This window comes from Erinaceus europaeus, chromosome 9, assembly GCF_950295315.1.
Source record: "Erinaceus europaeus chromosome 9, mEriEur2.1, whole genome shotgun sequence".
NCBI classification, from domain to species: domain Eukaryota; kingdom Metazoa; phylum Chordata; class Mammalia; order Eulipotyphla; family Erinaceidae; genus Erinaceus; species Erinaceus europaeus.
Window position 1 is genome coordinate 110,521,892 of NC_080170.1, and position 15,120 is coordinate 110,537,011.

The window sequence follows — 15,120 nt, forward strand, 5'->3', positions numbered from 1 at the left end:
CTACCCATGTCAAGCAGAGAAGCAATTACAGAACTCAGAACTCCCACCTGCTACACCCCAAAAAGAATTTTGAACATATTCCCAGAGGGGTAAACACTAGAGAAGTTTCCAATGGAGTGGATGGAACACAGAAATCTAGCAGTGGGAACTGTATGGAAATATAATGCTTTTATCTTACAGTCTTGTAAACCACTTAAAAAATGTTTTTAAAAAAGGAAATGCAAAAAATTCACTCAAAAAATTACTGGATACCTGGGAAGGTCTCTCTTTCTCTCTCTCTCTCCCTCCCTCCCTCTCTGCTTCAATTTCCCAGGTGAAAAACAAAGTCTCTGTGACCTTGAAGTTTTCATTCAGCTCTACTATTTCACATTTACAAGTTTGTAACCAGGCCAAAGTTACTCTTATTCCATTTTACATCTCCTGCCATTTCTGACAACTTTGCTGTGAGTCAGAGCTGTGGTCTTTCTCAGCACAATCAGAGGAAATCCTCTTCCCTGCACTCAACTATTGGCAGTCCTAGAAGTCCAAACACTTAGGGAAGGACAAGACATAGGAAAAAGGCAGACAGAGGACTTAGCTATCACCACTGGTGTGTATTCGCTCATAAATTTAGTACACTCTCATGTGAAACTCATTTACATTCTTATGATTTCTGGTAATCACCCTGCATTTAGTTCTATACAATAAATAAATAAATAATAAATCAAATGAAGAAATGTACTTTTGTCAGTGTTTCCATTTTATAAATAAAACTTTTTAAAAAATGTACTACTTCACTTAAGTTTGAAAAATAAAGCTCTCACCCAAGAAAACATAAGGATTCTATAAGAAATGTTCAGGGGCCTGGGCAGTGATGCATCTGGTTAGGTACACACATCAACATTCACAAGGACCCAGCTTCAAGCCCCTGCTCCCTGCCTGCAGGGGATGCTTCTTGAGTGGTGAAACAACTTTACAGGTGTCTCTCTCTTTCCCTTTCTATCTGCCCCTCCCCTCTCAACTTCTTTTTTTTTCTAATATTTTTATTAAATAGGGCAGAGAGAAATTAGGAAAGGATGGGGAAATAGAAGAGAGAAAGATAGGTACCTGCAGACCTGCTTCACTGCTCATGAAGTGTCCCCCCTGTAGGTAGGGAGCAGGGGCTTGAACCCAAGTCCTTAAGATTGATAATATATGCACTTAACTGGGTTTACCATGCCCCCTACACAATTCCTATCTGTTCTCACAAAAATAGAAAGAAAGAAAAAGAGAGAAAAAATGACAACTGGGAGCAGTGGATTCATAATGCTGCCACTGAACCTAGCAATAACCCTGGTGGACAAAAAGAAAAAAAATTAAGAAAAAGAAAATAAATGTTCTGGAGCTTAAGACATAACTTAATGATCACACAAATAATTTTCATGCCTGAGGCTCTAAGTTTCCAGGTTCAATCCCCAGCATTACCATAAACCAGAGCTAAGAAGTTCTTTGGTAAAATAAAATAAATAAATAAGAAAGAAAGGAAAGAAAGAGAGAGAGAATTATTCAGCAGAGAAGAGTGATCCCAAGGAAGTCTCAGCAGAGGGAAATAAACAAGACCCAGGGGAAAGTAGCAAGACTCCACATAGGAAGTCATCTTTGAGCTTAGGGCTTGTAGGGTTTGAACTGAGATAAGAAAAATAATTCCCAAATTCAGAAGAATCAGGTACTGATCAGAATACCCAGTGGTAGAAATGATGCCCTAGATCCTTATAGGCTTCTTTAAGTTTTTACTGGAAACAGCTTCTAATTCCCAGAATCATCCTCTGTATTTTTGTTTTGACATCTGCTTCCATTTCTTCCTGACATGTTGTGCATTTCAATCTAGTTTGTTTTTTTGTTTTGAACTAAATTTTCCATGGAATTGTTGGTTTAACTTTGATTCAGTCTTGGACTCTGGATTCTGTGGTTAAACAAAAAGGGTATTTACTGGCTCATGTAATAACACTCAGCCTTCTCAGAGGTCTGAGGCTCTGGCTCTACCTTCCTCTGCCTGCTGGCATGACTGGACTAAAACACTTGAGATTTTGGACCTAGATGTGGGGTATCCTGTTGGGAAATTGTGAAGAGCCTCACAAAGCAGCCTGCTTTTTTCTGCCTCCGGGAGCCTGGCATCCCTTAAAACATTAAGCCAGCTCCCCCTGCTCCACCCTGCTTTCCTGATACTATGGCCTATCTACATAATCATTGTTTTGCCTGAAAGATCCCCACCAATTCCATTCCTTTGATCTATCTTCTTTCTACCCTCAAGACCCTCCCTGCCTCCAGGGTATTATTAACCCTACCATTTAAAACCCTCCCAACGGTTGCTAAGGAAGTTCCTAACTTTTCAGCCCCATTTTGCCTTTCTCCGCCCTTCTCCTAGCCATTTCCATTTCCAACTTGCCACTTCCAAATTTGTCCTTTAAAAGCCTTGGCTCTCTGATCAATAAAGGAATTGCATTGCATTGTCTCACCACCACATATATGTTCCTTAGTCATCTCCTTCACGTTGCTGAGTGAATAGCAGGCCAGGCTGGCTCCTGTTGAGTTCTCTCCAACCCAGAAAGCACACACCTGGGAAGAAGCACCCCCACACTAGCCTGGCAGTGTCCAAAGAAAATAAGAGGATCACTTCTTGGAAATTCTGAGCTATGATTTTCCTGGAAGTCTCCTGCAAACTTCTGTTTGAATTACACTGGTCAAAGTTGTGTCAGATGTCCCTGAACATATCACTGGCCAAGGGAATATGATTCCTCTTGGATCAGTCAGAACTTGCCTTGGAACTGGATGGCAAAGCATCTGAATTTTGTAAACAAGAGGTAGATACCAAACCCTAACTCATACTCTGTTAAGAGACAAAAGAAAACAAATATCTGGCAGACAACACACAATGTCCATAAAATTAGATATTTTTCTTTTACTTGATTCTGAGCTCAGTTGCTCCATTCCCTTGTCTGTCTCATTTTTCATCCCAGCCTGGCTCCAATGATAGTGCCCTCTTCCTTGTCTAGAAGTGAAGTCTAGTCACCAGGAAAGAAGGAAAATGAAAGAAGATGTGGTTTTCAGTAGATAACATTGAGTGTATACTACAGAACACACCATGGACAAGCAGAGTTTGGGTAGATTTCTAGCCCTGCTGTTGTCTGCTGTGTGGTCTTGGGTACACAATCCTAGAACCCAGTGAGACTTAGTTTCCTTACTTAATTGATGAAGATAACATTGCAGTATTAGTAGTGTTATGAAGATTGAGATGCTAGGAGTAAAATGCTCTGAGCTTGACACTTCTAATGAATGTTCACTAAAAATTTCTATGTTAGAGACTGGCACTTCTAATGAAGGTTCAATAAAAATGTCTATGTTATTGTTGTTTCTGTGGAAAAGCAAAGAGACAAGCCCCTGGGAGAAATATTGGAGAATGGAGTTAGCAAGAGAAGACATCAGGCCCTGTAGGCCTTGAAAGCAAAAGTTTTAGTAGTGAAGAAGGAAAGGAAGATGGGCTAAACTAACTCCTTCCTGTCTCTATTCTGCTTGTTTTATAATTCAAGTTTTTGTGTGTTTGTTTGTTTGGTTTTTTGCCTCCAGGGTTATTGCTGGGGCTTGGTGCCTGCACTAGAAATCTGCTGCTCCTGGAGGCCATTTTTTTCCATTTTTGTTGCCCTTGTTATTATTGTTATTGCTGTTGTTTTTGTTGTTGTTGTATAGGACAGAGAAAAATTGAGAGAGGAGGAGAAGACAGAGGGGGGAGAGAAAGATAGACACCTGAAAACCTGCTTCAACACTTATGAAGTGAACCCCCTGCAGATGGGGAGCTGAGGGCTCAAACCAGGATCCTTGCTCTGGTCTTTGCGCTTCATGCCATGTGCACTTAACCTGCTGCGCTACCTCCTGACTCCCTTATATTTCACGTTTCAGAGACACATTCTTTACCTGGGATGGTTCTGTCAACAGGAAACCATTGCTGCCATCTTAGGACTTTGTTCTCCCTTCTTCATCCACCATTAGACACGAGAACCTGGTCCTTAAGCCATGTGACTTGGGCATGTTGCACTCTATTCTGAGCTTTTATTTCTCAACCTATAAGATGTTGATCTCTGATATTCCTTTGGCCCTTAAAAAATTGTGAGTCCGAGAATAAAATTAGAACTCTGTCACATCACTTCTGAATGGTTGCCATTTCCAATTCAGACTTGTGTTATGAACGTCGTATTATAGTGGTGCTCAGTTTTACTAGTCAAAAGGAACTTATCCACGTTAGAATGGTTCTCTTCATTGTATTCAGAGACTATTAAGAGTACAAAAAAACTGGCTTCAGAATCAGAGTAGGGCATGGGGGGTAGATGATTCATTCCACCATGTTCTCTTCTGAATAGTTAAGAGCTACTCCAGCTAGTCTATTCCACTGCAGACAAACAAACAAGATACTTACTGGGAGGAAAAAAGGCAATCTTATAGAGATGTTGGCAAGTCTGATGGACTCTGGCAATGAGATTACCCAACCGCTGCCACCCACAAGTATCTGGCAAGAACAAAAGGATGGGTGTTTGAGAAAGTTATCTGTCATGGCTGATGAGCAAGCTGCTCAGTGTCACTTGCCTGAGGCTCCCAAACCTTTGGACAAATAGTAATTTAGCCTCAGAACTTTCTCAGAAGACAAGGCATTCTATTCACTATGATGAAAAATCAGGAAATTAGAGATTTCCTAAAGCTGAAAAATTAACGTCAGCTTTGAAGTCCATCTAAGGCTTCCTAGGTTCTATATACAAGTTCTCACTCATGCTTTGGGACAATACACTGTTAGAGAAATATTAATTTAGGATTTTAAGAATTTAAGAGCTGGATAGACATGATGAACAAACACCTCTGCCAACTGAACACATTCAACATTTGGTCCTCTTAGTTACATCTCTGCCAAGCTGTCAGCTGACTTCATTTGAACTCTTTGAATGAATAATCCATCAAATAATGTGCAGGAAAGGAGCCTAGAGATGGGCAAGTGAAAAGATTGAGTTTTCAGGGATGAGTATTGATGGGGAGATTAAGGAGCTCTGATTTAAGAAAAAAAACAGTATATTAAGACTAGAACATGGATTGGGGGAGCACAGGCACAGCAACAACCTCCCTACTGATCTTTTGCAGAAGCAGCTCCTTAAGGGCTAGATGTCTGAAAGGATCTTAAGTAGGGAAGACACCACTTCAATAAGAAGTCCTCTCTCCAGTGGATGATTATGACTTAGCCTTTCTGGATTGCTTGACAAAGGCAAAACTGTTGAATTGGACACATTAAGACTTCAATTAGCAACCTAGAGATCTGCTAACAATTCCAGTCTGATGCTAAATAAAAATAAATATCTGCACAGCGGAAATAGGCAGCGGGATTATTGGGTGTCTTTTAGTGCCCGATTGGGATGCATTGGATCGACCTTCTCGTGGTGCATCCCGTGAGTACCCATTCATTGGGGAAACTGACTATCCTTCCTAGCCGACTGAATCCACATGGATCCCAGTCACTTTCAAAGCCAGCAACAAGCAGCTCCTGACAGCTTTCAACCTGATGCTGTTGACTGGCTACGGAAGAAGGGCAAACGCTAGAAGAAGAAGAAGTGCCCGATTTCCTTGGGTATAAGGTAAAGGCTCACTTGGATAATTTTGTTCAGTAGAAATGCAAACAAATTCTTCCCAGTGGAACTAAGAGCCTCAGAGTTTACAGTCTAATGATTCTATTAAGCATAAGTCATTTTTGGATAGTTTATAAGCCTGCAAACTATTAAATTGCTTATACATGCCTACTGTTTTAAATGTCCTATGTTCATTTTAAATATCACTATTTTCCTCATTAATCAATGTGCTCAGTAAAAGCCTTTGAAACATGTCTATCTGATATATGTAGGAGAGACATGAGTTTGCCATTTTGAAAATAATATTTTAATAGGCAATTCACTTCTGTCTCCCACGATTTGGTCTCCTTGTCTGTTAAATGATGTATCAGAGCTAGAGGGTCTCTATTGATCTACTCTAAGTTATTTAAGCCACTAGGCTACGGGGGACACTTTTCCCCAGCTTCCCAAGACCTCCTGATACATTGTCACCATAACTCTTTGAAACCAAGAATGAGGGTTGGCCAGCACCACTCCCACTAGAGAGCTGGCCCACATGTACTAGGTCACAACAATTTCAGGCAATTCAGATTCTTAGATGTTCCCAGGGGCCAGAGTTCATTGCTTTGCCCAATTAACTTGCACTCTTTTGCATCTACCTCCCCCAATTACTATCCATTTGCTACTCATAGTCTAGGACGTTTCTAGTTCCACGTGTCCAGGCTTTTAAACCAGAGGGTTATCAGAGTTCACTCCAGAACAATGTGAGTAGCTGAGCCACTGGGTCTTGCTGAGTTAGTGGGAGGTCAAACAGCTATTCCCCTCCTCCTCCCATTGTAGAGGAAGGGCTTAGTCTTTCCTTCTAAACCCTTAGTCTTTCCTTCCTCTCTGATGACTGTCTCCTTCCTAACCTCCTGAGGCTTCTCTCCCTCTGATTTCTAGGCCTGAGGAGGACACATTCCAGCTGAAGGTGCCTAGAATACTCAGGGTGAAGATGTGAAGAGAATGTGAACGGTGGTGCAAGAAAGGCCAGAAGATGCATTTGAGTCCAAAAGCAGTACCTCTTGGCCCTGGACCATATTTAATTGTCAAGCTAGAGACACACCTGACTAGGGAAAGAGAGAGGCAGACTGGGAGTATGGACCGACCAGTCAACACCCATGTTCAGCAGGGAAGCAATTACAGAAGCCAGACCTTCTACCTTCTGCAACCCTCAACGACCCTGGGTCCATGCTCCCAGAGGGCTAGAGAATGGGAAGGCTATCATGGGAGAGGGTGGGTTATGGGGATTGGGTGGTGGGAATTGTGTGGAGTTGTACCCCTCCTACCTTATGCCTTTGTTCACTAATCCTTTCTTAAATTAAAAATTTAAATAAAAAAAAAAAACTAAATGATAGGGCTTGTTGAACAAATAAAAAAAAAAAAAAAAGAAAACTTTTTCCATTTTAAGGGAGGACTAATTTTGTTAACAGGATTTTTTCTTTCCGTGAATCTTCTCAAGTCAGATCTCTGCTTGCGAATCAGCTCAGTGTTGACAGTGTTCACAGAGCAAATATTTTTCAGATTCTAATTCCAGTTTGGCAGTCTAGCCTGACTGCTAATCCTCAATCACAGCTTAGAAAGGAGTTGCAGAACTCCTCTCTAACCAGTGACATCCACTGAGCCCCTGGCATGAGCATGGAGTAGTGCTTGCTGGTGACCAGCCACACCCTGGACCCTCACTGGGATCTCTGGACTATACATTAGAGGACAGGCCTGGCAGTGAGGGTGTTGGCTGAAGTTTGCATCCAACCAAAGTCCAACAAATCAGATTGTATTTATTGGGTATTGAGGGGTTACATTGAATGCCATAGGAACCAGATCATCTAAGGGTGGGTGTAGACAGCATAATGGTTATGCAAAGCGACTCTCATGCTTGAGGCTCCAAGGTCCCAGGTTCAATCCCTTACATCACCATAAAAAAAGAAAGAGAGAAGAGAAGAGACAAAATCATCAAATACTTGGCATGTGGTTACCCTGTAAGTCTGATTTGAAAAGAGTGATGAATTTGACACTCTTTTTATTAGTTCCATTGGTTATCACTAGGGCCTGCTAACTGCATGCCTTTTTAAAAAAATTTATTTCCTTTTATTTGATATAACAAAGAGAAACTGAGAGAAGGGAAAGAGGTATGTATACATGTAGAACTGTTTCACTTCTGTTGAGGTCCTCCCACCCCACCCCCTGCAAAAGGGGATTGAGTGCTTGAACCTGGGTCTCATGCCTGAAACCCTGAGGTCCCTCATTAAATCACTAGCATAACTGTAAACCAGAGCTGAGCATTTCCCTGGTTAAAATGGAGGGAGAGGAGGAGGGAAAGAAGGAGAGAGAGAGAGAGAGAGAGAGAGAGAGAGAGAAGTGGCTGCTTCTCCTTAGTGGTTATCAACCAGAGAAAAACTCTGGAATAAGTACATAGAGGTAAAGGGGGGTTAAGTCTGAGGAAAGGAGGAAGAGCCAGAGGAAATGGGTATGTTGAGCTCTAATTTGTAAACTGATATTTTTGTTGTTATAACTGAAGTATACTTAAAACATAATTCCTTTATCTCTGAAGTGATGTTCACGATATTAGATTCTTATTGCTAATATAGAAAAATATCGCAAATCGGGGTCTGGAAGTGGTGCACTTGATTAAGTGTACACACTACAGTATGCAAGGACCCAAATTCAAGCCCCTTGTCCCCATATGCAGGGAAAACTTCATGAGTGGGAAAACAGAGCTGCAGGTGTCTCTCTGTCTCTCTTCTCTATCTCCACCTTCCCCTCTCAATTTTTCTGTTTCTATCCATTAATAAATAAATAAATTTTTTTAGAAAGAGAAGAAAATATCACAAATGGAGCATCATACAGCACAAAGTTTAATATATTTTTTACTATCAGTGAGTTCATATTGGTTTACAAAATTGTAAGATTTGGGGGACATGTGTGCATGTACAACTCAACACACTCTCCCCCAAAGTTTCTATGCTCCACCCCCCTAACCCAGCCCAAATAACCATAGTATTGACAAGAGTCTAAGAGACAACTTAGTTACTTTTTTTTTTGAAACAAAGTTCATTTGCTTTAGTTTTCTAAATTTTATATATGGGCAAAACCATCCAGTAATTTTTTTCTTAATTCACTTAGCATAACCACTTACAGTTCCATCCATTTAAAATAACACTGATTTACTGGCCTACAATCTTGTGGATCCAAAGCCTGAAATCACTCTCACTGATCTGTAGCCATGTGTCTTCAGACAGACCTGGTTCCTTCTGAAGACTATAGAGGAGAATCTGTGTCTTCATCCTTATTGAATTTCTGGAGGTTGCCTATAGTCTTTGGCTCCTGGCCACTTCCTTCATTTTTACAGCACATCAGCTTAGCCTCTGATTCTACCATTAAACCCTTTTTGACTTTAGATAATATGTCTTCCCCCTGCAAGGAGGCTTGTGATTACATTGGGACTATCTGGGTAATGCAGGTGAATTTCCCATCTCAAGATACTCTCATTAGTTATATCTGTAAAGTAGCCTCTTTTGCTATATAAAGTAATACAGTCACAGATTCTGGGGTTAGAACATGACCATCTTTGTGGGAAAATTATTTAGCCTAGCACAATAACTTTCTGATAATAGTCATGACCCTCAGTTCTTCTCGATATTTGATCTACATATATTTCTAATGAATAAATGAGTATGTAAATGAAAGACTTAAGATATTTTATTTGAACTCAAAATGTTCTATAAATATTTTTACTGTGTCTATTATCAGCTAGATTATGGTTTGTTTTTTTTTTAATTTTTTAAGAGGTCTAGAAAACCAGTGCTTGCTCTATAAACTTAAAACTGCCTGGTCCCTGTTACTAAAATCAGAGCTACCTCATTGAATGTGGAATCAAAAAAGAATCAGAGAAGACAAACCTATTTTCACCATCCTGATTCTCAACCTATTTTATTATAATAGAGGGAAAATAATGAAGGCAGCAACAGCAACAACACCAAACACTGCCAACCAACCCAGACCTGAAGGGTTATCTGCTTCTCCAGAGACAGGGGGTCTACTGCTTAGTATATTGCTTAGTTCCTGCCTTCTCTCTCGACCTCGAGTTCCTGGGGAATCTGAAAAAGGGAGCTGTTTAACTTGTGAGCCCCTTACCCCTGGGACCTGTGGATCTGTCCCTGTGATGAGTTGCTGCCTTGCCTCTCGATTAAGCTGAGGATGTCCTCTGGGTACTTGAGTCCCAGAAGCAGCATATCTAGGCCTTGATACCTCACTGGTATGGTCCCCAATCTCAAGGTGAGTGGGTGGAGAACGGGATGGTATTTGCACACAGTAGCCCAAAGCACATGCCTCACAATTGGCTATGTCATGGGGCCCTTCCAGAGGAACCTCTGGAACAATTGACATCTCTGGAAACCTCCTGTGGGTACTCCCATAGTATTTCTCCAGAATACGACAAACTAGGTTTTCTAAAATTCTCATGGTATTTTCTGGGGAGAATGTGGGGTTCTCCAATTGAGAACTGGAACACTTCTTGCACTTCTGTTTGAAGAACCGCATGCGCACACAACCATGTGACCTCCGATTTTCCAGGTACATGTGACACAGGACTTGAACTTTGGCAGAATCCCAACGCCGCCGGCATGATGAACACTTAAACCTGCAGACAAAAATCATGCCTTTTACTGATTGTTGATCTGAGGAAAATGAGTCTTACTTGGGTCTCTAAGACCCCTTTCAATTTGTAAATGTTCATTCCATATTAATTAGTAGGAATGAGAGGGATTATCTTTCTAGGAAATCTTTTTCCTGTGACACACTGAGTTGTCACCTGTGCATGATCCTGAGGCCAATTTGTTGCTAATAAAACCTATCTGGATGTCTCCGAGAGGAAAACAGTTAAGTCATCTGCCCGTGAAACCTGTCCCTAAGATGATCACAGAAAACTATTATAAAGTAAGAAGCCAAAAGGAAAAGGTGGAAGGGATTAAAAGGTTGTGGGCCCACTGTCATCCTCTGGAGGGAGATGCCCTTGAGGAGGTAGATGAGGTAGAACTACTACCCTTCAGAAAATAGCAGTCTTGGAAAACATTTCTTCAATGAAATTATTTTAAAAGAAGAAACACTAAGCAAATAAATAAGAATTGTGATTGGTGCCCCCACATATTCAACTTATTTTTTTAATCTCTAAAGCATTACTCTGAGGTGGGCATTATTAAACCCAACGTCCAGATCAGGGAAAAGAGTTACAAAGGGCTGGTGGTGGTGCACCTGATTGAGCACACATATTACAGTGCACAAGGACCCAGGTTTGAGCCCCCATTCCCCACCTGCAGAGGGAAAGCTTCACAGATGGTTAAGCTGTGCTGTAGGTGTCCATCTCTCTCCCTCTCTACCACCCCTTCCCTTTGGATCTTTCTATCCAATAAATAAAGAAAGAAAATAAAAATTTCTTTAAAGAATTATAAAGGGCTACACAGCAAGCTCAGGGACATTCAAGGTAGAGACAGGTTCCTCACCCCAGTCCATCTGAGACCAACCATCTTCATAACATCACAATATGCAATTCTTGGAAACTTAACTTAGGACATTGTATCATCATATTAGAGTTGAAGATCCAAGTTGATAATTTATATTAGAGAGACCTTGGGTAAAGCACTTACTTTCTCCAAGCCTCAAGTTTTACATCCATAGAAAGAAAATATTCATTTTTTCAATGCAAGGGCCATATATCAACTTTAAGGGCTAAGGTATATGAAAGGTTTATGAAAACTGTGAGGGTTAGGCAGTGACACACCCAGCTGAGCACATCTGTTGCCTTGCTCAAGGACCCTAGTTCAAGCACCCTACTCCCCACCTGCAGGAGAAAATTTCATAGCAGTGTTATGGGTGGCTCTCTTTCACTCCCCTCTCCATGCTCAATTTCTCTCTGACCCATCAAATAAAAGAAAGGGGAAAAAATGTCACCAGGAGTGGGGGAGTTCATCATGCAGGAATCAAGTCCCAGGGAAGAAAGAGAGAGAGAGAGAGAGAGAACTTTGTATACTACAAAGCTTAAAGAAGCCAGTTGCTATGTTCCTACAAGCAAGTGGGTTGCTTTTCTCATTTCAGAATGAAAATACAATCAATTCATCAAGACACATTCTCATTTGAGGAAATATCAGACTAATAAAGGACATTATGATTCTGTCATAGAATTCTCACAGGTGTAGAGATTGACAGCTATATAGGTTAGTGGGCTATGAAGTCGAATGAACAGAATAACTCCTACATGGGCTCTGGCTACTAACTTGGAAACTATCCTCAGAATCCCAGTATGCTTCCTTTAAACAGTGGGTTTGGCAGTTAAAAAGGATTACGCATACATATATATGCTATGTAATGTGTAATATTTAAATAGATGTTTTGTCAATACCTTACTTATATACATTTAAAACTACGCAAATCTGTATATGCATGCATATGTACATAATTGTAAATGCATATGTAAATAATTTTCTTATGAGAATATAGAATACAGTTACTCTCCTTAGGAAAGAAATGCCAGTCTTCCTCTTTTTCTGTCTCTTGACCCATGTGTACTCCAGCATGTGGGTGTTTTCAATTTTCCTGAATAAAGTTTAAAATTCTTGGAAAAAAAAAAAGGAAAGAAATGCCAAAAGGAAGAGATAGGCCCAAATTGGTTACTGGGAACACAGGGAGACTTGCCAATCTGGCAGAACATTCTGGAGAAGGGTGCATAAATCTGAAATGCATGACATAGCTAATGATTCATAACAAATGAAGCTGAAGGATTTCAAGCAAAATGGAGGTCGGGGGGAAGAGAGATAACTTATGTCATGGAAGGAAAGAGAAGGCTCCCTGTGTGCTCCATAGAGAGAACACTTGGGAGGGAGGAGGGAGGAGGAGGAGGCTTAGCGGTTTAGACCCTGGGCTTGATTCTTAGCACCATGTTAAAAAATGTAGGCAGGGGGTCGGGCGGTGGCGCAGTGGGTTAAGCTCATGTGGCGCAAAGCGCAAGGACCGGCGTAAGGAACCCCGTTCGGGCCCCCCGGCTCCCCACTTGCAGGGGAGTCGCTTTACAGGCGGTGAAGCAGGTCTGCGGGTGTCTGTCTTTCTTTCCCCCTCTCTGTCTTCCCCTCCTCTCTCCATTTCTCTCTGTCCTATCCAACAGCGAACAACATCAACAATGGCAATAATAATAACCACAACAACAAGGGCAACAAATAAAGATGGAAAAAAAATGGCTTCCAGGAGTGGTGGATTCGTGGTGCAGGCACTGAGCCCAGCAATAACCCTGGAGGAAAAAAAAAAATGAAGGCAAGAGAAAAACAGGGTAGGTTCATTTCTAGCCTTCTGCGATTTCTCTGGACTGCTCTATACAGGGTTAGTAGAATAAAACAGTACAAAATGATAGGGTGGCTGGTACTCTGTGTTCTTTCTCACACACATACAATGAAAATAATAATAATAATTAGCAATGAAAAGAGAAAACTTAGCTGTTAGACATGATTAGACAGCCAAAAAAATCCAAATTCAGCTGCTGGGATTGCTCTATCATACCCCCTCATTTTTTAACTACATTCCTTCTTGAAATTCAGTGAGCCTCTGAGCTTTCATGCCCTTAGGACATAAGCAAGAAAATGGTCCCTCTAGCTCAGAGGCTCATTGGATTTCAAGAAGAAATGTAGTTAATAAATGAGGGGGTATGTTAGAGCAATCCTAGCAGCTGAATTTGGATTTTGTTCCTGCAATATCATTCCCTCTTGCTATCTCAAGGTTTTCACTAAAGTAATATTCCTTTTTTTTTTCTTCTTCCAGGGTTATTGCTGGAGCTCAGTGCTGGCACAACGAGTCCATTGCTCCTGGCGACCATTTTTCCCCCCATTCTACTGGATAGGACAGAGAGAAATTGAGAAGGAAGGGAGAGAGAGAGAGAGAGAGAGAGAGACACCTGCAGACCTGCTGCACTATTTGTGAAGTGAACCCCCTTGCAGGTGGGGAGCCGGGGGTTCAAACCAGGATCCTTGAGCGTGTCCTTGTGCTTTGTACTATGTGTGCTTAACTAGGTGAGCCACTGTCCAGCCCCCTAAAATGATATTCCTGAAGGCTGGTAGGCTAGTCAGCTTTATGACTATGAAGGAGATCCCAGGTTCAGGCTCATCCAGAGCAGGGCTTGTCTTGGAGGAAGCTATAACCTGGAGAAGCCAGCCAGCACTAATGAAAGAAATAAACAACAGAAGTCTTGAGAGAGAGGCATCTGGAACAAAGGACGTGAGGAAATGCATAGGAAGGCAGACTGATGGAGCTTTCTAGAAATATTAAAGAAAGTAGAAATTTCCTGCCATAGAGCCCAAAGATTTGGAACCTTTGCATTTAGATCCAAAAGAATATTGTTGACAGAAAAGGGAAGAGCCTAGTGACATATATTCTCTTAACAAACTCTCCCAAGAACTCTGTCACTACCAAGCTAAGTCTTTCTGCCCAGGGAAACCCACCACCAGGCAAAACTCACATGCCAAATGTGCTCTGTTTATACTGCTTCCATCCTGGGGCCAAGCAATCAGGCAGCAGGTTGCCATCAAATTCCAGAGTCCACGAGACACAGGGTTTCTTCTCCTGCATCAGTGTTTGAAATGCACTCTTCCATTCTTCCACATCCAGAGCCATTCTTTCCTCTGAGGATGAAAATTGTTGTCTAGAAACTTTCTGTTCCTCTAATGCGTAGCAAAAGAAAAAAAAAGGTTCCAATTCCTTCCTCTGAATATAAGTCGTTTTATCTTTCACTTTCATTTCTGGATATTGAGATCACAGAAGACTTGGACAAAGGGCAGCAGAGTGTTGCCTGCTTGTAAACAAAGCTTGTGAGAGAATAGGAATCCTGAGCACAAAATTCTGAGCTAAATACCAGGGGAACCTAAACAAGAGTTTTGACTTTATTTTTCTCCTATGTTTGAACTCACATAAAGCATTATGTTCAGCACTGGGCCAAGTGCCATACAACTAGGAAACTTAGCCAATGTAAATGCTCACACCCTCCAGGAAACATGAGATTAAGTGAGGGTCATATGGACACCTCCAACACACTCACTCTATGTCTCTGAGGAATCCCCTCTACACACCCTCTGCCTTCTGGAGGTGAGTGGCACAGAGAGCTCAGAAACCTTGCCCAAAGCCCTTCTTCCCCAAGCTAGTCAGCAGTTCAGCTGAGATTTGAACTCTAGTCTTTGTGACCTGAGATCTGTGGTTATCTCAATCCACTTTCCCTGCTGTGGAGAAGTTGAGAACAGTATTCCAGGTTTATAGGCAGGTGCTATATTGTTTTAGTTTGGGAAAAATCTCCTTGAAACCCTGACCTAATGATTTGGTGGTCAAATCTCCTAAGTCCTGGGGAAGGATACCAGGCTGGATTTCACTCACTCCTATATGCACAAAGGGCATTTTCTGACCAGACACTTGAGAAACGTGGATGGCATCACTCACATCTTCACTACAGTAACGAATAAAA

General features: G+C 41.5%; 1 protein-coding gene across 1 annotated transcript; it reads right to left on the reverse strand.

Moving 5' to 3' along the window:
* Positions 1–8,465: 8,465 nt before the first annotated feature.
* On the reverse strand, positions 8,466–14,432 carry RTP4 (receptor transporter protein 4). The gene is made up of 2 exons (XM_007532736.3): positions 14,128–14,432; positions 8,466–10,272 (listed from the first exon to the last, which is right to left on the reverse strand). Exons 1-2 carry the CDS (start codon positions 14,403–14,405, stop codon positions 9,567–9,569), a joined length of 984 nt encoding a protein of 327 aa, XP_007532798.2. The 5' UTR covers positions 14,406–14,432; the 3' UTR covers positions 8,466–9,566.
* Between the last annotated feature and the right edge of the window lie 688 nt (positions 14,433–15,120).